The 26,887-nt window shown below is 40.2% G+C and overlaps 1 protein-coding gene across 2 annotated transcripts; it reads right to left on the bottom strand.

The window, feature by feature from the left end:
• Positions 1–13: 13 nt before the first annotated feature.
• Positions 14–25,470, bottom strand: LOC133455502 (polypyrimidine tract-binding protein 1-like). 2 transcript variants are annotated; one of them, XM_061734576.1, is made up of 14 exons: positions 25,322–25,443; positions 23,842–23,905; positions 20,621–20,787; positions 19,158–19,292; positions 17,633–17,794; positions 12,918–13,028; positions 12,653–12,809; positions 11,146–11,205; positions 8,657–8,769; positions 8,540–8,573; positions 8,369–8,461; positions 6,846–7,068; positions 6,679–6,756; positions 14–2,417 (listed from the first exon to the last, which is right to left on the bottom strand). In XM_061734576.1, the coding sequence occupies exons 2-14, from the start codon at positions 23,870–23,872 to the stop codon at positions 2,285–2,287; spliced, it is 1,497 nt and encodes a 498-aa protein (XP_061590560.1). In that variant the 5' UTR covers positions 23,873–23,905; positions 25,322–25,443; the 3' UTR covers positions 14–2,284. The 2 variants fall into 2 exon arrangements, with proteins under 2 accessions (XP_061590560.1, XP_061590559.1); XM_061734575.1 differs by having other exon boundaries at positions 15–2,417; positions 25,370–25,470.
• Between the last annotated feature and the right edge of the window lie 1,417 nt (positions 25,471–26,887).

The raw sequence follows: 26,887 nt of genomic DNA, 5'->3' as shown, positions 1-26,887 counted from the left end.
TGGCTGGGAAGATAAGAGTGGGCGGGGCTTGTCTTTGGTTGACACATTTATTTAGTAATTCATGCTACAACTTCTCGTCACTGTCAAAAAAGTTTAACAAACTTTGTTGAACCCCCCCAGTCTACTAATGTAATTTCCCATCATGCACTGCTCCATATTAAAAATGTTTCACGAAACAACAAAATCCCACCAACTCCCATAATGCACAACAAATATGTTACATTCATAAAAACTCCTGGATGTTCCAGTTGGAAAAAGCAAGACGTCACATGAACCACGTTTGGTTAAAAGTGACATGTCACATGATCTGTTTAGTTAACACTTCAGCAGCTGACGAGTCTACGGACGTGGATGTTTCCATGTGTCGGCTCTGCCTTCATGCTCCACCTGTGACATCACCGACTTCCAGCAGCCGGAGACCTCATGATAAAGAACATCTGCTTTCAAATATGTTTCCTGAGCAACGCTCCAAACGCTCCTCTGGTTTGAGTTTTCTTTCCGTGTTTTAATTACCGTATTCTCTGGACTATAAGCCGCTACTTTTTTCATATCTTTTCAACCATGCAGCTTATACAAAGGTGCAGCTTTTCTGTGGATTTTTCTTCCACCGCTCGGGGCGCTCCAACCGGAATTGGAATCAAAACTAAGACAAAATAAATGCAAAGAAGAATACGCTACTTCTTCTTTAGCAGAAAGAAGTAGGTAGAAGCCGATTTCAAACAGATAAATAAATAGCGGTTATTTTCTCTTGGTTCTGTCCCGTTTTAATCAGCAAAGTTGCTGCCGTGTTAAAAGACGCTGTTAGGAAAGGATCTATTTAGGTACAAACATGTACATCATTTACAGTTCAAAATCCTTCTGTACATGTAGTAAATATCTAAATCTAACAAATATCTGCGGCTCGCATATCTTTTTTTTAAAATAGAGCGAGTGCGGCTTATACGCAGGTGCAGCTTATAGTCCAGAAAATAGGGTAAACTAAAACTTTCACCGACAGTTTCCTTCAACATGAAACTGCAGCATGATCACACAGACTGCTGATATGTGACCAATCAGATGAAGATACCCGTTTCTACAAGTGACCACGCTCTTCAAGCTGCAAACGCTGAGACAAAAGAAGCCGATTAAACAGGGAGTGATGTCAAAAGTTGATCTAATTAAAAGGCACAAACTTTTGGTTTGTTTTTTTTTTTTTCTCAACCCTTTGTCAACATTTTATACATGAGATGTTGATAAAGGTAACCAAAATTGAATTGTAAAAGCTTTCCACTGACCATATTATCTCTTCTGATTTGCTGATTGGCATAAAAACATTTTATTACAATAAATAAAAAATAAATAAATAAATAAAAATGCTGAGAAGAAATCAGCTCCAGCAGGAATTTCAGACATCAATCAGCTTTCTGTCGTCACCGTGGTGACTGTTTTCCTGAAAGACAACGGTCACCGTAGAAACTCTCTCACACACACACACACACACACACACACACACACACACACACACACACACACACACACACACACACACACACACACACACACACACACACACACACACACACACACACACACACACACACACACACACACACACACACACACACACACACACACACACACACACACACACACACACAGGTAGGACAGGTGGGCGGGATGTCAAAAGTGTTACCTGTCACACTTTCTACGATATAAATACACCCAGGATTAAAAAATGAAAAACAAACAGACCAGACAAAATAAAAAATCCTGAAAAAACTCCTAAGACACGTGGACATAAGTGTCGGTTGAACTCCCATACTTGGTCCAAAAAAAAAAGTTTTTAATCAAGATCCAGCAGAAAAATCCAGAAGACTTAAGGCACAAAGACGGTCAGAGGAGGCGACAGACAGAAGCGTTGGTTCCACCGTCGCGACGGCGGAGATACACGACAAAAACAAGCCCTGAACGCAGCTTCTGATGTCTTCGTGGTTTTTCAGCATCACATTCATTCACATTGACACAAAAACTGACTGGTTATCCGCAATACTCTGCTACTCCGTCTGCTCTGGAATGTACTCTGGAACCTGGGAAACCGTGGCGACCGGCCCTGCCGTGACGTCGTCAGTCCGCGTGACGTCAGCTGGTCGGCAGGCACAGAGAGATGGTCCGTGGCCGTCGGAGCGCTTGTAATGGTCCGTGTGCCGCCGGCGCTGAACCAGCAGCCCTGCTGCCCCACTGGCTGCTGGGCGGCCGGCACTGAACCAGCAGCCCTGCTGCCCCACTGGCTGCTGGGCGGCGGTGATCAGATGGTGGACTTGGAGAAGGAGACCCGCAGGTGCTGGTTGTGGTCCAGCTGGTGGTCGTGCAGAGCGATCAGAGCCGCGATGGCTTCCTCCACCGACGCCAGCTGCATCAGGGCCATCTTCCTGTCCTTCCTGTCAGGGCAGAGGAAGGACATCGTCATGGTAACCTAATGACGCAACACTCCTGATCTAACCTCCTGAAACCCGGGCTTTTGTCTGATGTGCATTTTTTATGTCTCCTTACTATTTGGGATCAGTAGGACCAAATTTTTGTTGAAATTAAATGTTTGCTTTCTATGTGCTGTTGAACTATGTCAAATCCAATGGCCTCACATGAGAACAATGGGTTTATTTTCTCTCCATTTCCCTTTCTTGGTCCTGCCCTGCATCCTTGCACATCCTGGTCAGGTTCTAATAATACAAATATGATACATTTTATTTGCAATATACTCAGCATTTTGAATGAAATAAAATGCTACTGAGTAAAAACATGGGTATTAGGTTATATCTCTATATCATTTATATTTATATATCACTTTCAATTATTTATTTCCTTTTACAAGGAAATAAAAACTTGCTCCACTGGCAGATTATTCTACTTATTTCTAGTGAAAATGTGCTTTAAACAAATGGAAATGTAAAATCAAGTATTTTAAGTGTAATGAGACTTATTTTGACTAAAAATTGGACAGTTGGGCAATAAATAAAGACAAATGTTCTTGGAAAGAATTTACGTGTTTGCAGTGAAGATAGACCTGATGTCCTCAAACGATTACTTCATGTTTACAGACGTCGTAGCTTGCTAATATTACTCAAATATTAGGGCTGCACGATTAATCGTTAAAAAATCGCGATCTCGAGTCATGCTTGAACGCGATCTCATTTCCAAATGACGACGATTTAAAAAAAAAAAAAAAAAAAAAAAAAATTTTTTTTTTTTTTTTTTTAAGATGGCTGCATAAAAAAAGGACTAGGCCTATGTTCTAGGTTGTTGTAGTCCTGTCATGGTCAACTATCATGTTGTCATGTTTGTTATATTTTGTTAATGATTGTGGATTACATTTGGAGAAACATCTACCTTTCTCATCACCTGACACATATTGCACATAAATATTGTTAAAATTGTTATTGTTAAAATTATTTAAAGACAAGAGAGATGTTTATTGTTTTTATGTTCAATGTCAACTGTTACAGCAAAAAGCAGCCAGAGGAATAATTTGTTGCCTCAGAACTACAGGATCTGTTACAAGTCCCCTTTCTGAAAGGGTGTTCAACTCAGGGAGGAACAGATATTGTTCAAAATTGTTATTATTGTTTAAATTATTCAAAGGTTTGTGTAAAGAAGACAAAAGATGTGTATTGTTATTATATTTTTGTTCAGATGTTGCAAAGTTAAAGTAATAAGTGCAATAAATTTTATATTGGAAAAAAATCGTGAGAGAATCGTGATCTCAATTCTAAGCAAAAAAATCGTGATTCTCATTTTGTCCAGAATCGTGCAGCCCTATCAAATATATCAAAAAAGCATGCCATGTGAAGCTGCAGACGTTATTGTGCATAAATATACTGGTTTCAATCATAAAATTAGGTTAGGATTTTTACCTTGTCCTTAATTCTGTCGGGACCTGCCATAGAAGACTTTCATTGTGATCCCAGCCATCTTGTTTTTTTCCCAAATGAGTGTAATTTCATTATGACACCACTAGATGGTGCAGGCGGGGGTCCCGGATGAGGACACTGGGTCAATGTTCGTACAAATGAAGTATCATGGCGCAGAAAAGCAGAAATGTAATGTCCTCATATGAGGACGCATGGTCTCAGGAGGTTAAAGCGACATCTTAACCCTGGTACTGTCTTTGGGTCAAAATTACCTCTTTCTCCTGTTCCTTCTTTCCTCCTGCTCTCTCCTTCCTTCTCCCTTCCTCTTTTTTCTCCCTTCCTTCTTTACTCCTTTCCTTCATTCTTTTTTTCCCTTCCTTCCTTCTTTTCTTCCTTCTTTTCTTCCTTCTTTTCTTCCTTCCTTCCTTCCTTCCTTCCTTCCTTCCTTCCTTCCTTCCTTCCTTCCTTCCTTCCTTCCTTCCTTCCTTCCTTCCTTCCTTCCTTCCTTCCTTCTTTCCTTCTTGTCTCCTTTCCTTCCTTTTTCCTTTCCTTCCTTCCTTCTTTTCTCCTTTCCTTCCTTCCTTCTTTTTTCCCTTCCTTCCTTCCTTCCTTTCCTCCCTTCTTTCCTTCTTTTATCCTTTTCTCCCTTCCTTCCTCCCTTCTTTCCTTCTTTTCTCCTTTCCTTCCTTCCTTCTTTTCTCCCTTCCTTCCTTCTTTTCTCTCTTCCTTCCTCCCTTCCTTCCTTCTTTTCTCCCTTCCTTCCTTCCTTCCTTCTTTTTTCCTTTCCTCCCTTCCTTCTTTTCTCCCTTCCTCTCTTCCTTCTTTTTCCCTTCCTGAAGACAGCACATGGGTTAAAGCTGTAGTGAGTTTTTCCTCATAACCGTCTCATCTGACCATTTTTCGATAACATTCGATAACGATCGGTCTCTGGTATTTGACTTTTGATACAAGTGTTCACAACATTTTACTACAAAGACCTGAACATGTTCTTAGGATCAAAGGCGCTGCATTAGACAAGTTTAAGTCATAATTATTGGATAGATTCCAGTTTGTTAACGTAAATGAAGCCTGTCTCATGTACCAGACTTAGTTATGGAGTTCCACAAGGTTCAGTGCTTGGTCCTATTCTTTTCACTTTACAGGACTGTCTCAGAAAATTAGAATATTGTGATAAAGTTCTTTATTTTCTGTAATGCAATTACAAAAACAAAAATGTCATACATTCTGGATTCATTACAAATCAACTGAAATATTACAAGCCTTTTATTATTTTAATATTGCTGATTATGGTTTACAGTTTAAGATTAAGATTCCCAGAATATTATAATTTTTTGAGATAGGATATTTGAGTTTTCTTAAGCTGTAAGCCACGATCAGCAATATTAAAATAATAAAAGGCTTGCAATATTTCAGTTGATTTGTAATGAATCCAGAATGTATGACATTTTTGCATTACAGAAAATAAAGGACTTTATCCCAATATTCTAATTTTCTGAGACAGTCCTGTATATTTGCTTCCATTGAGTTACATTAGGTGACGTGCTATAAATTCCCCTTGCTACGCTGATGACACTCAGCTATACCCGTCCATGAAACCAGGGGAAATTAACCAGCTGGTCAGACTACAAGCATGTCTTGAAGACTTTACTTTGGCCTCTAGGATCTTCTTCACCAGCTGGAAGTATCCGGATCTTCTACGTCAGGGGTGTCAAATGTGCGGCCCGCGGGCCGCATGCGGCCCGAGAGAGATTTTCATGCGGCCCGCGAGAAGTTTCCAACGCAAAAAACCGAATTGTTAATTTACTGTTAATTGCCATGAATCGCAGCATATCCGATAATATATTTCTTCTACAAATCCATCGTTATTCCACAAAGAGAGCAGTTTGACATTTTTTTAGTTTTCTAGAATGCATTTGTCGATTTTATTTCTTTGTAGACGGTCGTTTATTTTTATTAACTGACTACTATTATATATTTTCGCAGGAAAAATATCACTGCTAAAAAAGATGATAGAAGATATTTATTTGGAGAATTTCAGTTTTGAATACGAGGATAGTGACAAAGTAAAACAGTTAAAAGAGAAGTGCTGACTTTTTCGGCACACTAGCGTAAATATCTGCACCAATTATTAAAGATAAATACACTTAATTGTACTGGAAAAATCTCTAAATCACAAAGAAACACTCTCAGATGTAATAAGAAAGATTTTGCTTTTAATTAAATTTCCTATAAAAAAGCAAAATATAAAAAAAAACATACTTGTTTCTGTTTATCTTTGTAAAATGGTATTAAAAGTATCTTACATAATTTGAAAAAAAAACGAGAAATTTCAAGAAAAGATCCTGAAGAAATATATTTTACATAATTAGTGTGTAAACAAAGTGCATATTTCCTTTAAAATTAACTAAACTGATATTGGATTAGATAACAATAGTAAAAAAAAAATTAGGGAAAAAAAAATTGCACCGTTTTTGTTATTTTGGGCGTGCGGCCCGCAAGAAAGAAATTGGTCAAATCCGGCCCGCCAAGCAAAATGAGTTTGACACCCCTGTTCTACGTGATCAGAAAGTTGTTAAATTCTCACACTTCTCACTCGTTACGGACTCGGGGGATAGCGCTTACTTACATCTCTCCTGTCTTACGCCTTTTTATCTACCTCGGGGGCGCGGCGGAAAAAAGGTGATCAGATTTATGCCGTTCCAGAAAGCCTCTTACTTACAGGCACTGAGACCCAGTAAAGGGGGGACTCTTGTTAAAAACTCTTGTTAAAAACTGTTTTCTGGTTGCTACTTACTGGAAAAACTTGAAAGCTTTTACTGTGAATCCGCTGGACGAGAACAAATCCTTTAACACCTCCTCAGTGACCAAGGAGCTAGGAGACGAGGACAGGAAAAAGGGGACACCCATGAGGAAAGCACAGACAGGAAGCTGCTAGAGTTGTGTGCAGGAGCAGGATCTTACGGGATGTTGGAGAGGTGCAGCGTCGCCGACGGGGGAAAGATGTTGTTGAAGTTTTTGGATCCGGGTTTCTTGAAGCGGTGGAGGGCGGAGCCGGTGAAATCTCGAGTCAGCGCTTGCTCCTCTTGCCCCGCCCCCCCACGAGGAAGCTGCACCATGGGATGTTTGGACAGTGTCACCCGGATCACGTTACCATGGAGACGCTGGCCGTTCAGGTGGCTCATAGCTGCCAGGAAACACAAAAAAGCTCATCAATGATGATGATCAGCAGTATTTGGCTGCAACTTTTGATCCTTAATCCTATGAAGGGGAAACTTGGGATAGATTCATTTTTGTTAAAGAAATAATGGTTTGGTGAGAACAAGTTTTCTATTTTATGTCAGGAGTTGTGTTTATCTAATAGCTGAACCCAATTAGATGATTTTAATTCTGCTTTAACACGTGAACAGTAGGGGTGTAACAATATATCGTGCCATGAAATTTCGCAATACAAAAACGTCACGATACGTGTCGTGGAGGTGACAAACTGTATCGAGATATTGGGTTATTAATATTAATCTATTGTGTTGACTAGTAACGACCGCGCCTCGACCCGCGGACCAAAATCTTCCTCCGCTCAGAAGAAACTAGTACCGTTTTGGTCCCGATCACGGGACTCTTGCAGGGTTTTGAGCTCTGAACTTTTACTGATGTAAGGCTGGTGTAGAGTTAAGCCTTACCTTATTAAATTAAACTTTTTTGGGGTGGTGAGTAGGATAAACACGGGGACAACTTCTGCTGAGTTCCAGTGTACTTTAATGTCCCTCAACAGTGTAGGATTTTAGAACATCAACACAGCACCTAGTGCCGTACTGTGGCGTATCACTCCGCCCAATCTAAAACAGACTAATCACTACAGATAAACTGACTAGTGTCATTATAGTCCCTGATTTACATCAGAATATAAAGAATATATTTATAAAATAATCAACCCTGAATTACCAAAATAACCTTCTTAACAAAAATAAATCTCCTCCTACACTTATAAGGTGAGCATGAATCAATCTTTTATGATGTAAAATTGTATGTATTTATTTACTTTTATTTATTTATTTAATTAATTTTAGTTGTTACATTTCTGGAAAAGAAAAAAGTCAAATCATACATGAGAGAAACTATTCAGTTTGTGGCAAAACATTTGTACTTGTATGAAACTGAAGATCATAATGCAAACCTGACATTTACTTTTAGTTCAGTTTGTGGAAAATGGTTGGCCTGGCTTTCTCTTTAAAACTTAAACAGTTATAAAGCATTATGTTCCTCATTCAAGGTTGTTAAAAAAATACTGCTGTAATATCGTATCGTTATCGTGACCTTAATATCGTGTATCGTAACGTATCATGAGATTAGTGTATCGTTACACCCCTAGTGAACAGAAAAAGATGAAACCCTGATTAGAGCAGGACTTTATCTGCTGTGACCTGAATCCCACAAACAGTTATTGGTCTTTTCATTAGATATGACAAATAATTTAAAGTGTGTGAGACCGAGCTGAGCCTGAGTGACGTCGCTCATCTGAACCAGAGCGTTTTCCTTCTTGTTGAAGAGGATTTTCACTCTCTGGACGTCCCCATAAACACCTGCAAACACAAACACACACGGTCATCGGAAGCAGAATGGGGTTTTGAGTCTGAAGCTGCAGGAGGTGATGAACTCACCGAACAGGATGAAGAGGCAGCGCGGCGACACGCTCTGTACACACAAAGCAGTCAAGGAGGTTAATTCAAAGCAGCGCTGCCAGTGATCAGCTGCTGCGCCACACAATGAACTCTGACCTCTGGGTCCAGGTTGGAGACCAGCAGCACCGAGTGGACAGCGGATGGTGCCACCTGCAGCGCCACACGAGGAGGAGATACCAACGAGGCAGGAACAGTCGCCATGGAGAGACCTGACCATGATAAATCTGTATTAACATCAGGAGACAAACTGCAGGGACAGTCGCTCGGACCTGGCAATGTAAAGATCTTCAGCGAGACATCAATGTGCTGTTGTACCATGCCAGGAGAATTTACATACATTATATTTACATATATTCAGGGATGGGAATTGATAAGATTTTTCCAATTCCGATTCTATTTTTGATTCCGTTTAATGATTTGATTCTTTATCGATTCTCTTATCGATTCGCATTTGGAAAAAAGAAGAAAAACAGGTCGATTAGCATCAACTTTGTTTTATATCTTATCTCTAAAATTATTTGTTTTGAAAATAAATAAAATATCTAAAATAATAATAAAATAAATATTCTTCTCTCTAATAGAAATTAAAATGTCCTTTTTAAAAGGATATCTGAGCCAGTGACAAATACAATCAACTCAAGTCCAATGGAACTGTGCATTGTGCAATTCTGCAACCATCAACTATGAAGAATTAACAATTCTTTTGCAGAAAAATAAGCATATCTGCTTTTTCAGGAAGAATACGCGATCTTTCTGGACTTGTGGTGTGTCCAGCTGTGGAGAACAACAAGTCGCCCTGTTGTCATCCTTTTTGGTAAAATGTAACCAAACCTTTGAGCGTTTATGCCGCTTTGTCGCCATGTTTTTCTGCTGGGCGCGAATGGTGACGTCATTCGTGCCCACTGGAATCGATAAGGGAATCCCTACATATATTTCTAAAATTATTGATTGACAGTCATATTGCCGCCTTACTCGCTCTGCAGGTTGACTTTTTTTTTTTATCCCAATTTTTTTCCCATTTTTATCACGCAGTGCTCCTACCTAACAGTCCTGGGCGTTGCTCCCTCTACCAACCCTGGGAGTTCCTGCACTGATCTCAGGTCTCCTTAACCTGAGGAGTGAGCAGCTTCTTTTCACCAGACAGGGTGGGGTTTCTCCGGCCGGACGTAGCGCGTGGAAGGATCACGTTATTCCGGCCAGATCCTCCCCACCCCATCTGTTCCCCGGTTGGCCAGAGGGGGCATGTAGAGCCCAGGACTGTGTGCATGTTTTTGTGAGGGTAGCTCCCATTAGCTACCCAGGGGAACACGGGGAGAACATGCAAACTCCACAGAGAAAGGCCCTTTCTCCAACCCCACCCAGGGTGTGGAACTGAAGTCATGGGGGAACTAACACGCACTTCAGCACCCACAGTGTCCCCGGCGGGAATCGAACCCAGGACCTTCTTGCTGTGAGACCGCTGCACTACCAGCTGCATTATTACCTTGTACTGCAACTGTTGCTCAACAATTTCCCTCGGGATAAATAAAGCATCTTGAATCTTGAATCTTAAATCTGCATATGCTTAAGCTGCATGTATAAACTGAACAAGATTGGTCCTAGCACTGAACCCTGCGGAACACCATAACAGACCCTTGACTGTTCTGAAGAAACATCATGTACATGAACAAACTGGAACCTGTCAGATAGATATGATTTAAACCAACGTAGAGCTGTCCCTTTAATCCCAACAACATGCTCTAACCTGTGCAGTAAAATGCCATGATCAACAGTGTCAAAAATGTCAAAAGCAGCACTGAGGTCCAGTAGAACCAGTATGGACACTAATCCCACTAAACCAGTGCTATCTCTGTGCTATGATGCATTCTGAACCCTGACTGAAAAACTTCAAACAGATCATTTCTATACAAATAGTCACATAACTGGCTTGAAACTGCCTTTTCCCCAATTTTAGATACAAATGGAAGGTTGGAAATTGTTCTATAATTAGCTAAGGTGTCTGGGTCAAGAGAAGGTTTTTTAAGTAAAGTTTTAATTACTGCAACTTTTAAAACCTGCAGCACATATCCTGGTATTGTCGTGCCAACAAGAGAGAAAACATTTTTTGAGTAGTCCAGTTGGGATGGGGTCTAACAGACATGTGGATGGTTCCTCTACAATAATATGTACAACCTGGACCAGGCCTTTAACAGCTTGTCCTTCTTTGTGAATCATACAGCATAGCCGGGAGGAAGAAAGGAGCGACAGTGGCTGAAACAAATGGGCTGTTTGAATGGAGCTTTTACTGTAAAAGATACAGCAGAACTTATTTCACTGTTGTTTCAGGCCTCTGAAAGTGTAAATCTCAGAACCTGAATCTCAAGACTCTCTTTTTGTATTCTGTTTTATGTAGAAGTGGGCGTGACCAGTGCACATAAGGCTTTAAAACGTTATCACTGCTTTATGTGGCCCATTTCCTTCACGAAGGAGTTTCTGTCAGTTAACAACCACATGAAAACTGAGTTTCACCTAAAGAACACAATAGAATTTGGACCAAGGATGCTCTCTGAACATAAACCATGAAGGTGTAAAACATTTCCTCTCACCTGTGTGTTGGGGGAAGGTGTGTGGAAACGCTGCAGCACCATATGGGGGCAGAGCTGCGCCTGAAACACAAACAGACAGGTAACCTGGTGCACATGGTCCCACCTGCTGGTCACTGGTGAAGGGCAGGTGTGTGAAGGTGTGGTAGAGGTGTAACAATACACTAATCTCACGATACGGTACGATACACGATATTGAGGTAGGCCTGTGTTGAAAAAATCGATTTCCCAATTCTAAATCGATCCTCATATTAATTCCTAAAAATCAATTCATATGTCTGTTTTTTTTTAATTTATGTATTTTTTTTTCATCATTACATTACAACTTTTGGTTATTTTTTTGTTTATCCCCAAAAAAGGAATGTTTTGTTGGACACGAGAATAACTGGTGCCATGTTTTTGCCTTTAAATATGTTTAAAGGTATGAAAACATTAAAGTGTTAGGTTATAATTGCATAAATTGTCTATATTTCATTACTTCATATACTGTCTTGGGGTTACATTTGCAAAAAATGCTCAAAAATTAAAAACCAAAATAGACCGAAAGTGGAACAAATAAATAAAAATAAATAAAAATAAAAATAAAAATAAAAGCGATTTCCTCCGTCTCTGTTTCCTCCCTGGATCTGTTTGATAATTCTGACCCACATGATGTTTCTGAAAGCAGTTCTATCAGCATTCTGGGAGCTGATTGGTCCTTACAGCATCATTAGCTGCAATACTTGCTGTTGAATCTCAATATAATACTAGTAGTAATATTTTGAATAACTACAGTCATATAATTCATGCAACAACTCAAAAAACTGTTTTAATAACACTAACCCAAATCAATATCGGAATCGGATCGAATCAAATCTTGATAATCGATTCTGAATCTTAAGAATCGGAATCAAATCGATTCTTGACATTTGACTCGATCCCCAGCCCTATATTGAGGTCACGATAACGATACGATACGATATTATAGCAGTATTTTTTTTAACAACCTTGAATGAGGAACATATGACTGCAAAAAATGGTCTTTTATTTGAAAGACACAAAATAAAAAACAATGCTGTGCGTTTGCCCTATTGTTAGTTTGTAATGCTTTATAACTGTTTAAGTTTTAAAGAGAAAGCCAGGCCAACCATTTTCCACAAACTGAACTAAAAGTAATTGTCAGGTTTACATTATGATCTTCAGTTTCATACAAGTACAAATATTTTGCCACAAACTGAATAATTTCTCTCATGTATGATTTGACTTTTTTCAAGCTCAAAACCCTGTAAGAGTCCCGTGATCGGGACCAAAACGGGACTAGTTTCTTCTGAGCGGAGGAAGATTTTGGTCCGCGGGTCGAGGCGCGGTCGTTACTAGTCAACACAATAATTTAATATTAATTGCCCAATATCAGATACAGTTTGTCACCTCCACGACACGTATCGTGACGTTTTTGTATAGTGAAATTTCATGGCACGATATATTGTTCCACCCCTAAGGCGTGGTGGTCTCGTTCTGTCTCGTTCCTCACCAAAAGCCGCGGGAGGCTCCAGTTCTCCGGTTGGCAGGTCAGCCCTGGTGAAGTCGCGGCTTTTGTCGTTGTTGTACTTGACGTTGAGCACGCTCAGTTTGGAGAAGTCAATTCTGAGCGTGCAGCAGCCGTTGTAGATGTTCTGACCGTCCAGAGCCTGAAAGAAAACGACAGATTGGTGCGGAGGTCCAGAGCCAGAGCAACCTGCTGCAATCATTGGTGAATCTTAGACTTTTTGTATAAACAGCGTGTAATTGTGACTCACGGCCTTGGCGTGGTGAGCGTGAGCGGTGTCGCTGAACTCCAGCAAAGCCTGAAACTGATTGTTTCTGGTGAATGTGATGATCTTCAACACGGAACCAAATTTACAGAAGATCTGAAAGAAAACCAAAGAAATTTAAGGACAAAAAGTAAAATATCATAGCCCAGTCACACTATTGGTTAGTATGCAGCTAACAAAGCTAGTTAACCACTCAATACCTGAACCTGAATATTTCCAGCTTCTTCAGCATAATCATTCTTACAGGACTGTCTCAGAAAATTAGAATATTGTGATAAAGTTCTTTATTTTCTGTAATGCAATTAAAAAAACAAAAATGTCATACATTCTGGATTCATTACAAATCAACTGAAATATTGCAAGCCTTTTATTATTTTAATATTGCTGATTATGGCTTACAGTTTAAGATTAAGATTCCCAGAATATTCTAATTTTCTGAGACAGTCCTGTATTTTAGAGATAACGTGGTTTGTTGTGCTGTCAACTGTACTAAGAGATCAGTAACAGCGGACCTGGGTTGGTATGGGTGGTTTGGGTGGTTTGGGTTGGCCTGGAAGGGTTGGAAGGGTTCTGAGCTGGTCTGGATAGTTCTAGGTTGCTCTGGATGGGTCTGGGTTGGTATAGAGGGGTTGGGTTGGTCTGGATAGTTGTGGGTTGGTCTGGAAGGGTTCTGAGTTGGTATAGGTGGTCCTGGACGGGTTCTGGGGTTGTCTAGCTGGGTTCTGGATTGGTCTGGACGACTCGGGGTTGAATGTTACCTCAGCAGCCTCAGGCAGCGATTTTCATCTCCTGATAACCATTAGGGATGGGCGGTATGGATTAAAAAAATGTATCACGATAATTTCTGGCATTTATCCCGATAACGATAAAAAAAATACCAATTCAACTCCACCTTTTTAACTATAAATCTGCTCTAAAAGAATACTAAATACTACTAAACTACACCAATTAAATTGAATTAATAAAAACCAATTAAATGAGTCCACCTGTACTGCAAAACTGGAATGACTCAAGCTCCTCGCTCTCAGATCCACCATGTTTGTTACACAAACACGTCATCAACGGGAATTTATCCTTCTTTCTTTCTTTCTCATTTCTTTCAGGCTCCTTCCTTCCTTCCTTCCTTCCTTCCTTCCTTCCTTCCTTCCTTCCTTCCTTCCTTCCTTCCTTCCTTCCTTCCTTCCTTCCTTCCTTCCTTCCTTCCTTCCTTCCTTCCTTCCTTCCTTCCTCTTCCTTCCTTCCTTCCTTCCTTCCTTCCTTCCTTCCTTCCTTCCTTCCTTCCTTCCTTCCTTCCTTCCTTCCTTCCTTCCTTCCTTCCTTCCTTCCTTCCTTCCTTCCTTCCTTCCTTCCTTCCTTCCCGTACGTTGTGCGTGGATTTAAAGCAGAACCATAAATCAGCTTCACACAAAAACGTCATCAACAGGAATTTATCCTTTTTACTGCGAGATGACAAATTCTTAGCGTGGGGAATTTTTTTGACGGTTTATCGTGAACGGTAAAATATCGCCCATTCCTAATAACCGTGACTAACCAGAGGACATCCAGCCTGTTACCTCTTGCAGCAGCTCTGTCCTCTGGCTGAGTGAGCTTCACTCCTAAACATTCCCGGACCCGTCCAGCTCCACTGAGCGGACCACTACCCAACTGGCCGCTGACTCGCTGCACCGCAGGGAGCGGCCTGGACCAAGCTGCTCCTGGTGGAGCTTGGTTGAAGCTCCACCGGTCTGAAGTGAGGACGGTAGGACAGAATCAGTCAGGGTGAATGTAAACTAGCACTAGTTAGCATCAGCTAAGCTAAGCTAAAACAGCTAAGTCCAGATACTTCTGGACTAAGATAGGGGTGGTCTGGTGGGCTTATAGGTCTGCTCCATTTTCCTGTTGTTTTATGTTAACTGGGGTTGTGTGCAGGGCCGCCGCAAGGAGTGTGTGAACCGTGCGACCGCACGGGGCCTCGCGCTATGGGCCGTTTTTTTTCTTTTTTCCTTATAAATATCAACAGTCACGTTCCATTACAGACCTAAATGTGTACTAGTCTGTGCATATCAATAAATATATGCTAAGTGCTAAGCTAAGCTATGTGCTAAGGTCTGTCTCCAGGGGTGAGTGCAATGTTCCGAAAAGGAAGTCCGCCTTTTCTCAATCAGCTTTTTCATATAAAGCTATTAAGGAATGGAATGGGCTCACGGACAATCTAATGAACATGGCTGACTTCCATAGTTTTTCTAGGGCCGTCAAAAAGTGGCTTTTGGATAGTCAGTCCTGTTCTCATTGAAAATATCGGACGGGTATTTGGCCATCAGATGGTTCCCTTGTGGGAACCATCTGATGGCATTTGGATTTTTTTAATTATTTATCTTGACCCAACCTTATTTTAGGTTCAATTATTCTAATCTATGTTATTTTAATCAGTCTGTATTTTGTACTTGCACTAAGTGCTTTAAATGTTAACCTTTTATTGTGGTTTCAGGACATTGTACAGTAGTCTGTTTCTTGTATTTGCATTTGAATACCGTCATTGTAAACCCTAATGTGAAGAATTTATGTTTGTCAAGGACTACAGATGGAAATTAACTTGTGGCTAACTCTGGTGCAGCCATCTTTTTAATGTATCTGCACATTGTCCTTTAAATAAATTAATAAATATATGTGCAATGATGCGCGTGTCTGTTGTTCAATACAACTGATCAGACCAAGCGCAGACACAAGCTGCTCTGATCCAGACGGGTGGAGTTGGAACAAACTGTCACACAATGTCGAGAGAACGAGACAGATTCAGGAAATTTCCATCAGGGGACGCAAAAAGAAAAAAACTAAAGAAAATGGAAGAGTTTAATGCCTCTCTGAAAGGCTTGTTTGATAAATTTGTTACAAAAATCACTGATCCGACCGGGTCTTAAGCAGCCGCGGGGCCCCGACCTGAGGCAGTCCAGGCACATATTTTTCGTTTTCATTTATTTAGCCTCTATAATTTGAGAAGATTACGACTTATATGCATAAGCATGTTGTTAATGTGTTAACTTATGGGGCGATTTGGTTTTGTGTAGAACTGGAATGAATCACACACTATATAATGTCAGTTGAGTTAGGCCCCTATGTCACTAATGTATAAGTCACTCTCAGTAACAGACTGATTTGATTCATGTGAGATTATTTGTGTGTGAACAGTGTTGTAATAAACAGGCATTACTATAAAAAATATCTTGACTTGTCACGTCTTGTCAATGTAATGCTTCATAATGAAACGTGTGTATGTTTTTGTATCCAGTATTTTGCTAATTGGAGAGTTAAAATTGCGCATATAGCACAGGGCCTTGCAAATCTCCCAGACGGCTCTGGTTGTGTGTAAGCAGTTCCTGTCAGCATGGAGTCGTCCAGCGCAACAACAAACGTGTGAGGATGTTAAAGAGCGTTTGTCCAGGTCTGTGGGTACAGCAGCTGCTGCTGCAGCAGTTTAACAGAAGACAGTCAGTTTTTATCTGTGTGGACCGGCAGGTGTGTTTCAGGTTGATGCTGATGCTAACATCAGCTCCAGGTAGGGTTGCCACCCGTCCCGTAAAATACGGAATTGTCCTTTATTTGAGAAAAAAATGTTGCGTCCCGTATTTAACTAATACGGGACGCGATTTGTCCCGTATTTTCATTAATGCCCCATACACAAGTCTGTCACACACACATCTACACTACATTTAACAATAATGAACAAAATAAAACACAGGAAACATTAAGGCCAGCAGAATCTTTGTGGCCGGACAACAGGACCTGCTGCGTCTGTGCCCATATCTTTATATATTATTATTATTATAATAATATATATATATATGTGTGTGCCAGACAGCGGGGAGGACTCGGGCTTCACCTCCAGGTAGGGGTTGGGAATTGGGAATTAAAAGTTGCGTTCCGTATTGAACCAATACGGACATATATTATGCTCTTATTTATTGATGTCATAATATACAGGTGAAGGTTGGAAAATTTGAATATATTGCAAAACGTCATTCCTAGTAAATTTAACTAAAGGTGAAACAAATATATTATTTCCCCACTACATGCAAAGTGAGATATTTCAAGCCTTTTTTTGTTATGATTTTGGTGATTATGGCTCACAGTTTATGAAAACCCCAAATAAAAAATAAATTAGAGAATATTTACATTTTCCATCATCAAAATGATAACAAATAAAAGGTTTAACATATCTTGGTTTGCATGTAATAAGACTAGCCTAGGTAGTTGAATTATTGAAATAAATTAACTTTTACACCATATTCTAGTTGAATTATTGAAATAAATTAACTTTTACACCATATTCTAGTTGAATTATTGAAATAAATTATCTTTTACACCATATTCTTCACCTGTAACTATATTCTACATCTTGGCTGATGGACATGCATATCATATGAGGATATTTCAGTTGCTAGTACGGTTCGCTGTCTATACAGTCATGCTAGTTCAATGCTATTAAAGCACTTTAAACTTTAAAATCAAAGCATTTTGTCTTTTCATATAAAATAAACACATTTTTATGCAGTTTAGAAGTTCTGGGGCTTTTTTTTGGCGTCTGCGCTGCTGAAATCGGGGCGTCCCTTATTTCTATTTCTGAAAGGTGGAAACCCTAGCTCCAGGTTTAACCTCAGGAGCTATAAACAAGTCACATGACCTTCTTACATCACATATGGGTTAAACTATAAACACCAGCTTACCTGCTGAAGGACCTCCAACGTTACCGGATAAAACGCATAGTCCACAATGATCCTCAAAACGGGACCCTGAGCAGGAGCGAGGCCCCGCCCCTCTGCACCGGACACCATGTTCCCAGAATGCACTGATGCTGCATTGATGGCCGGAAGTGCCGCCTGAGCCCTCTGTGAACAAACAAACAAAAAAAAAAGGATGACTCAGGAGAGCTGGAGCAGCTCGACCTAGCTGGAGCCTCTGGTGCCATAAACGGGCACATGTCCGGAACTTCAAGGGATGATCATTATCTGAACAACTGGCCACAAAAATGACTACGTTTACATGCAGTCAAAATTCGAGTTATTGCTAATATTCCGGTTACTGAAACATTCAGAATATTCTGTTTACATGGTAATTAATCATTTGCGATATCTGGATCAAACCAGCGACGCGCGGAGAACATCATGACACAATTACCGTCATTTCCGCTACAACACTTAGTAATTATAGGCCAATATAAAATTTGCCATTTTTGGGGAAACTCATTGAAAAGGTCATTTTCCAACAAATCCATGCTTTTATGATGCAAAACAACCTTTTTAATGCATTTCAGTCTGGATTTCGGCCACACCACAGCACTGAGACTGTACTCATCAAAGTCTTAAATTATATTCATCTGAATAATGATGCAGGGAAATCCTCTGTTCTGGTATTACTGGATCTCAGTGCTGCATTTGACACAGTTGATCATAACATTCTTCTCAGCAGACTGGAAAAGTGGGTGGGACTTACCGGCACTGTGCTTCAATGGTTTAAATCTTACTTGCAAGATTGGGCCTTTTTTGTGTCAATTGCAAACCATGAGTCTGAGAGAACCAAGATCACATGTGGGGTTCCTCAAGGGTCCATTCTCGGACCGCTTCTATTCAACATCTATATGCTACTGCTAGCTCAGATTATGGAACATCACAACATTTCCTACCATACTTATGCCGTCAAAGATGTCGGATTGAACTTATTAACTGAACATCTAGAGATTTTTCAGTGTCCAGGTCAGAAATACACCTGAAACTGATCTCTGCAAACGCCTCGAGACTGATCAGATTTATGATAAAATACCTTACAGTCAGATTGATGATGTTTGTGATCAAATGTCAAAATGTAAATTCCCTTTTATTTTGTATTGATTCAATAATACTTTATCAATCGAAAAGGAAATTCCACTCTATATTGATATTTTTTTAATAGATATTCTTTATTCTATATTAATTAAAAAAAACTGTCAATTTATTATTAGAAAATTGAAAAATAAACCACACTAAAATTGGATCACTGCTCAGTATCAAAGTCAGGAACCAGAATCAGAACTGGAAAGACAAAAATTTAATGAGAATATCTCTGAATTTAACTAAAATGAATTGGACTTAATTGAATTGAACAGAATTGAACTAAATGGCTCAGTGGCAGCACCACTGTGATGGTTCGGAGCCACTACAAAGGTTAAACATGGGCTAACGTCACTTGGGTGTCGCCCCTGCACCGGTTCCTCACCTGATTGTCAGTTTTGAGCTCTCGGTGGGTGGAGTACTGGATGAAGACCGGCTGGTTCCTGATAGTGGGTGTGACTGAGGTGTAGTAGTTCACCAACCTAACAGCTGCTTCCTCAGAGGCCATTTCTAGAAACGCCTGGAAACACAAGAATTAAAACCATCAGATCGGTCAGCTGACTGTAGCAGGATTAATTAATAATAATTAAATTAACCCATTAATGAAATAGTCTAAACCTGGGGTCGGCAACCCGCGGCGCCAGAGCCGCATGCGGGACTTTAGCGCCGCCCTAGTGGCTCCTGGAGCTTTTTCAAAAATGTTTGACCTTTTTTTTCCTTTTTTCCTTCTTTTCTTTTTTTTTCCTTTTTCCTTTCCTTTTTAATCTCGACATTTCGACTATTTTCTCGAAATTTTGACTTTTTTCTCTCGACATTTTGATTTTTTTCTCGAGATTGTACTTCAACATTAATCTCGAAATTTCCACTTTTTTCTCGACATTTCGACTTTTTTCTCGAAATTTTGACTTTTTTCTCAATATTTCGACTTTTTTCTCAACATTTCAACTTTTTTCTCAACATTTCGACTTTTTTCTCAACATTTCGACTTTTTTCTCAAGATTGTATTTCAACATTAATCGTGAAATTTTGACTTTTTTCTCAACATTTCAACTTTTTTCTTGACATTTCGACTTTTTTCTCAACATTTCGACTTTTTTCTCGACATTGACTTTTTTCTCGAAGTGCATAATGAAGAAAAAAAAATCTTCCCCCAGTTATAACTAATATAGATACATGCAGCATGTGTTTGCCTTCATTCTAAGACATTTTTTGCGGCTCCAGACATATTTGTTTTTTGTGTTTCTGGTCCAATATGGCTCTTTCAACGTTTTGGGTTGCCGACCCTGGTCTTATGGCTGGGCGATATAGCCTTTTATTAATATCTCAATATTTTTAGGCCATGTCACGATACACAATATATCTCAATATTTTGCCTTAACCTTGAATTAACACTTTGATGCATATAATCACACCAGTATGATGATTTTATATGTCTACATTAAAACATTCTTGTTCATACTGCATTAATATATGCTAATTTTAAACTTTCATGCAAAAAGGGGGAATAAGTCAAATTTACCAAAACTGTATTTATTAAATATTTATTAAACGAGATGAGAGAGTGAGAAAAGCCTGTAATTTAATCCCCGTGGCTAAAAGCAAATGTGTGACAATGTATACTCGAATATTCACGATATAGTCATTTTGTACATCGCACAGAGTAGAAGCCGAGATACATTGAGTATACTCGATATATCGCCCAGTCCTACCTGGTCTAAACTAAAACTAAAAACGTTTAATTAAAGAGAGTGAGGTGTCTTGTGTATGGAGAAACTGTAAAATAGAGACCACAAAGACAGAAAGAGTGGTCAAAGTTCCAGCTGATGCATCCTGAAGATGGCCTGGTACCTGGTTTGTGGACCTCTGCGTGATGAGTTTGGTGACGTGGCCGAAGGGAAGTCCCAGATCGATCACTTCCGGTTCAGAGACGTCAGCTGGCAGCTGACGCAGGTGAAGCACTCGAGACGGGACGCTCTGAGCTCGCTCAGAAACACAGAACGGTTCAGTGCCATCCACTGTGGACAGACAGAAAGACACAGGTGAGCGGAGCAGCAGAGGGTCACACCTGAGGACAGGTCTGCATGGACACAAAGACATGATATCACAAAGATGGCCGCCAAGCTTTATCAGGCTCATGCTTTCACACAATATTTGACATTTAATAATATTAACCAGGGCTGCTTCTCTGTTTCAGTACCCCATTCAGCAAACCTCCATCTTGTTTGTTTTTGGCCTGTTAGTGTGTTACTGTGTCTTGTGTTATTAATGTTGATGTTACTGTTGCTGCTTCATGTTGTTTCTGTTTTCGTTTGTAGCAGTTGTCTGTTGTTGAGCTTATTTTAACCTGTGTGTGTATGTATTTTAGCTTAGTCTCTTACCTTTTAATCTTTATTCTGATGTAGCCTTCTTATTTGGAAATGTTTTATTGATTATATTTTAATAACCTTTCTTTTAGGTTGACTATTTTACACCAGTCCAGGGACAGCAGATGCAAAATAGCCTTTTTGGCTAATTCTGGCACATTTTACATTTGTTTAAATGTATTATTAATGTGCATTGTCCCTGATAACTAAACCTTTAAATAAATAATAAATAAATAAATTGATGGAGAAGTTGAGTGCTTTAAGATGATCCGTTATTATTATTATTATTGTTATATTATTAACCCTTGTGCTGTCTTTGGGTCAAGGGAGGGTGAAGGGAGAAAAGAAGGAATGAAGGAAGCGAGAAAAGATGGAAGGAAGGAAAGAAGGAAGTAAGGAAGAAAGGAGAAAAGAAGGAAGGAAGTAGGAAAGGGAGTAAGTAAGGGAGAAAAGATGGAAGGGAGGGAGAAAGAAAGAAAAGGAGGAAGGAAAAGCAAAGAAGGTAATAAAGGAACGAATGACGGAAGGGAGGTAGGAAAAAAAAGGAGTAAAGGAGGGTAAAAAAGGAGGAAAAGAGGAAAGGAAGAAGGAAGGAGAGAGCAGGAGGAAAGAAGGATAGAAGAATTGGGTCATTTTGACCCAAAGACAGCACAAGAGTTAATAAGCAAACAGGCAAGGTTTGGTGAGATATGCTTAAAATTCAAGTTGAGTTAAATTAAACTTGGCTAGCAAAGATATAAGTTGAACTAGCGCGATGGCTCATGTGAACAGAGACTCAGGAACTCAGGTTTAAAAAGCTGTTTAGATGAGATCACAAATGTGGACTTCACAAACCTTCAACTTCAAAATAACCCTTCCTTTAGGAAGTTAAGAAAGTTACAAACCATTTCTGAACATCTGTTGATGTGTTCTCATCTGTTGTTGTGTTTTGCCAGTGTTTGGCTTCTCATCTGTCCTAATCTATTCTTGTTTGCTATTGTGTTCTCTTCTGTTCTTGCCTGTTGTCGTGTTTTCTCGGTCACTGTGCTCTCGTGGTCGTATATGTCATAACGCTCTTGTTTTTTCATCTGTTTTTGGGTTCTCGCGAAACATTATCAGTCTATATGTAGTCCACTGGTCCAGGTCTCTGAAGGGCTCTTGTGTAGACAACTCTGTATTGTGTTTCGTTGTGTAGTTATTTTAATAACTGTGACTGATTGTGAGTCTGGACAGTTTATGCTAACCAAGTGTCTGCTAAACACAGCAATATTTCTGATGTTGCCAGAGGAGCTGATGAACATGAGATCAGATGGGAACATGACACATATGAAGCTGGAGTTCTTGTTTCAAACGTTTGCTGGTCTCTACAGCACCTCTTGTATTGATCAGCTGAAGGACCCAAAACCCTCAGCACATCAGTCAGGTCACAATGTCACGAACAACAACCAAAGGTCCCAAAGTGCTAGTCCTGGTTTTCAGTTCTGCTAGTCCTTGTTTCAGATGTGATTTGGTAGGGACACTTGAAATTAGGATATTTTGAAAAATTAGATCAGAATGAATATAAAGTAGTATTGTAGGTTAGCAAGTCATCCAAACTAAAATAGCTAACTGTGATTGACACCAGGTGGGTGTGTTCAAGCTTCCAGACCAAGGACCTCATTTATAAAAGAGTGTGTAGGATTCATACTAAAAGTGTATGTGCGCTCAAAAGCCGAAAATGGCGTGCGCACAAAAAAATCCTGATTTATAAAACTGTGTGCACGCACATCTGCACGCAATGTTCTCTTTATAAATCACAGTCCAGCTAGAAGGTTGCGCAGGTGAATTTGCCTCATATCCCGCCCTCTACACGCCCACTTTCTACAATGAATGGTCAATGCAAACTACTTGATGATTGTATTTGCATATAAATGAGCCTGCTGAGCATGCGCAGTGCCACCTGCAGACTGTGCTGTGCTGCTGTGTGTCAGGATGAATGAGACATGTGTCGAGCCGGGCAACCGTGGCGGTGCCACTAAATTTCACGGAGACTGAGATGGAGATGTTGTGGATGAGGTGGAGGCAGGAAAACCACATTATTTGGTGGTCACAGTAATGGCATCACTAACAAAAAAGAAAGCGAGTGAGTGGCAGCTCGTCGTTGCTGCGCTAAATGCTGTGAGTGCCATGGACAGATCTGTGGCAGAAATAAAAAAAGAAGTGGTGCGATCTGAAGGTGGAGGCCAAGAGGAGAGTATTATTTGTTCTGTCCTCAGTCACTCTACAGATGTCGGGGTGGGTGACGAGGAGGTTCCCGGCCCGGCGTGTCCTGCACCGCGGCTGCAGCAGCAGCACCAGAGCGATCCAAACGCTGGCGCAGCTGGAAGTGGCCGATCAGCGCTATTATATTACAAGTCTGATATGTGATGACATTAAAAGTATGACATGAATCTGGGTTCATTTCACCACCTCACCGCCTGCGTCGCCAGTTCCCCATATCTTCAAAATGTTAGTGCGCTAGGATCAAAGTGTGCGTAAAGATACGCACATTTTCCTGTTAGGTTTTTTTTTAAAATCCCAACCTTTACGTAGAAGGTGGCGTGTTCATCTTTCAAGCCCTGTTTTGTGCGCACGCAAGCTTTATAAATGAGGCCCCTGGTCTGTATAACATGGCGCTGTTAAGTGCGAAGAAAAGGGGGCTTTTAAAAGCAGTCCAGAAATTGAACCGCCTGTAGCCAAAGGACTCACCTGTGGACAGGTGGGCGGAGCTCATGTTCATGGAGCGGCCGATAGACAACCTGAGCTCTGATTCCTTCAGGGAGACAGCCGTGAGTCAGTACAGCAGCGTATTTGTAAGATGAAGGTTGATTTATGTGATTATTTCACTTATTCTACAATCCGACGTTTCTTCAAATTTCCGAACCTACTGTCTAGTTAAAAATGAGACACAGGGCTGTTTCTAGCTTTTTGGGGGAACTGTGCAAGATCGGGGCTCGTATTTACTAAAATTAGTTTGACAGAGGAGTTGAACCCTTTTAAGAAGAAAATAAACTAAGATGGCATCGTTTTATTCGTCTGAGCACATGAGGGACTGGGATAAAATGCAATGACGAAAACTCAAGTCTGCTTCAGGAGATTTTCAGCTATTGTGAATTAAAAAAAAACTACTATAATTAAAGGAGCATGAGGCTCCTTTTAAGAAATGAGACTCTCTAGCGCCACCCTTCACCACGACGGCCGTCGGGGGTACTGCAGCCAACAGCGAAGCCGGCACGGGAGAACGGGGAGAACGCGCATGCAGCGTCATGTGACGTCACATCCGCAGCCCAGCGCGGAAACTCGGGCCCGGAATTGCAGCACATTTTGCAGCACACAGCCTGTTCAAGGCAACGGAGAGATACACTAGAGGGTTCATTCTTTTTGGTTTGGAACGCTTCATCTGACATTATCACTAGAAAACTTAAAACGTATACGAATTTTTTTCATAAATCCTGCCTCAATCCAGCCTCAAGCTCCTTTAAGAAATATTATTATTATATTATATTGAGCTTAACTCAAGCTGTACCTTTGTTTACTACCACAGATAGTAACATCAACGTTAGTCCACCTGGACAACTCTAAACAGCGAACCACGGTGCTGAATCCCACCACCCAGTTATCGCGAGATTTCGGTCGAACCCTGTGCCACTGGTGTTCTGCCAATCCTTTGCTACCTGCCGAGAAAGGTATTGCGCATGCGCACTAGATTTTCAAAGTTTGATTGCCACGCTAAATGGATAATATGTGATGTTGAGTATTTGATGCTTCAAAATACACTACCCATGACATGAATTGCATTACACTTTGTGAACATTATACGATTATATACAATTCTATCGCTTTATTTGATATTCATTCAGTCATTGGCCTTTATTTAACCAGGCAGGTCATTAATAACACATTCTTATTTACAATGACGGCCTGGCAAGCGACAAGGAAGTGGTTTAGGGAGTAAAACACAGTAAAACTGCTACAAAGGTAGAAAACCATTAGGGAGCATTTTTTTTGGCAAAGCAGCAGAAATTGTCAGGACACCGGTCGTAACTGCCATCCAAATAAAAAGACCTGACGGACGCGCGAGAACAAACGTGCTGGAGAGGCGCGGCCGCGCGCCTGGGGCGGCGGGGACGCGCCCCGGAGTAAACAAATACACAGCAGAGACAGAGAGGGGCAGGGGCGGCTCGGTCACCAGGGGGACGCGGGGAGGGAGCTGCGGTAAAGCTGCTCCCGCGCTCACCCGTCCATGGTCCGTGCGGAGGAGGAGGAGGAGGAGGATGGAGAGAGTAAACGTGTTGTTTCGGCCCGCCAGCTCCGCCGTCGCCGCCGAGAGACACTTCCCGTTTGGGGACGTCACTGCTCAATATGGCGGCCGGAGGCCACGCCCATAACCACGCCCTGGGCCACGCCCCCATGGCCACGCCTCGCTCCAGCCCGGCGCAGTTCAATCATGAGAATAAATTCTGGAAATACATACGGAAGAGGAGGAAAAAGGCAGGAGGAAAAATATTTGAGAGGCGAAGATTTTTTTTTTATTGTGCACTTCGAGAAAAAAGTCAAAATGTCGAGAAAAAAGTCGAAATGTCGAGAAAAAAAGTCGAAATGTCGAGATTAATGTTGACTTTTATATCTACATTTTGACTTTTTTCCTCAACATTTCGACTTTTTTCTCAAAATTGTACTTCAACATTAATCTCGACATTTCGACTTTTTTCTCGACATTTCGACTTTTTTCTCGACATTTCGCCTTTTTTCTCAACATTTCGACTTTTTTTCAAAATTGTACTTCAACATTATTCTCGACATTTCGACTTTTTTCTTCTCAACATTTCGACTTTTTTCTCGAAATTGTGCTTCAACATTAATCTCGACATTTCAACTTTTTTCTCATCATTTCGACTTTTTTCTCCACATTTCGACTTTTTTCTCGAAATTGTATTTCAAAATTAATCTCGACATTTCGACTTTTTTCTCGAAGTGCACAATAAAAAAAGATCTTCCGCTCTCAAATATTTTTTCTCCTGCATGGCCCTAATACTCTTCCGTAGAATAAGATTAGGGCCAGGCAGGAGAAAAATAAAAATAATATTTTAGAGGAAGATTTCTTTTTCATCATGCACTTCGAGAAAAAAGTACAATTTCGAGAAAAAAGTCGAAATGTTGAGAAAAAAAGTCGAAATGTCGAGATTAATGTTGAAGTACAATTTCGAGAAAAAGTCGAAATGTTGAGAAAAAAGGCGAAAAGTCGAAATGTCGAGATTAATGTTGAAGTACAATTTCGAGAAAAAAAGTGGAAATGTCGAGAAAAAAAGTCGAAATGTCGAGATTAATGTTGAAGTACAGTTTTGAGAAAAAAGTCGAAATGTTGAGGAAAAAAATTTAAATGTCGAGAAAACAGTCAAAATTTCGTGAATAAAGTTGAAATGTTGAGAAAAAAAGCCAAATTTCGACTTTATTCACAAAATTTCGACTTTTTTCTTGAAATTTTATTTCAACATTAACCTCGACATTTCCACTTTTTTTCTCGAAGTGCACCATAAAAAAAAAATATTCCCCTCTCAAATATTTTTTCTTCTGCATGGCCCTAATACTCCTCCATAAATAAAAAATACGAAATTACGATGTCTAAAACTGAAGAAAAAGGGTGGAACAAATCAGGATTAAAATAAATAAGGAGCAAAATTACACCACATGATTAGGGTTGAAAACAAAAAGTAATAAACAATAAAAAAACAAATACATTTAAGAAGGAAAGGAA

This window comes from Cololabis saira, chromosome 11, assembly GCF_033807715.1.
Source record: "Cololabis saira isolate AMF1-May2022 chromosome 11, fColSai1.1, whole genome shotgun sequence".
Classification (NCBI taxonomy): Eukaryota; Metazoa; Chordata; class Actinopteri; order Beloniformes; family Belonidae; genus Cololabis; species Cololabis saira.
Note: the sequence above shows the minus strand (reverse complement) of the source record. Positions and strands in the feature narration are given on the sequence as shown.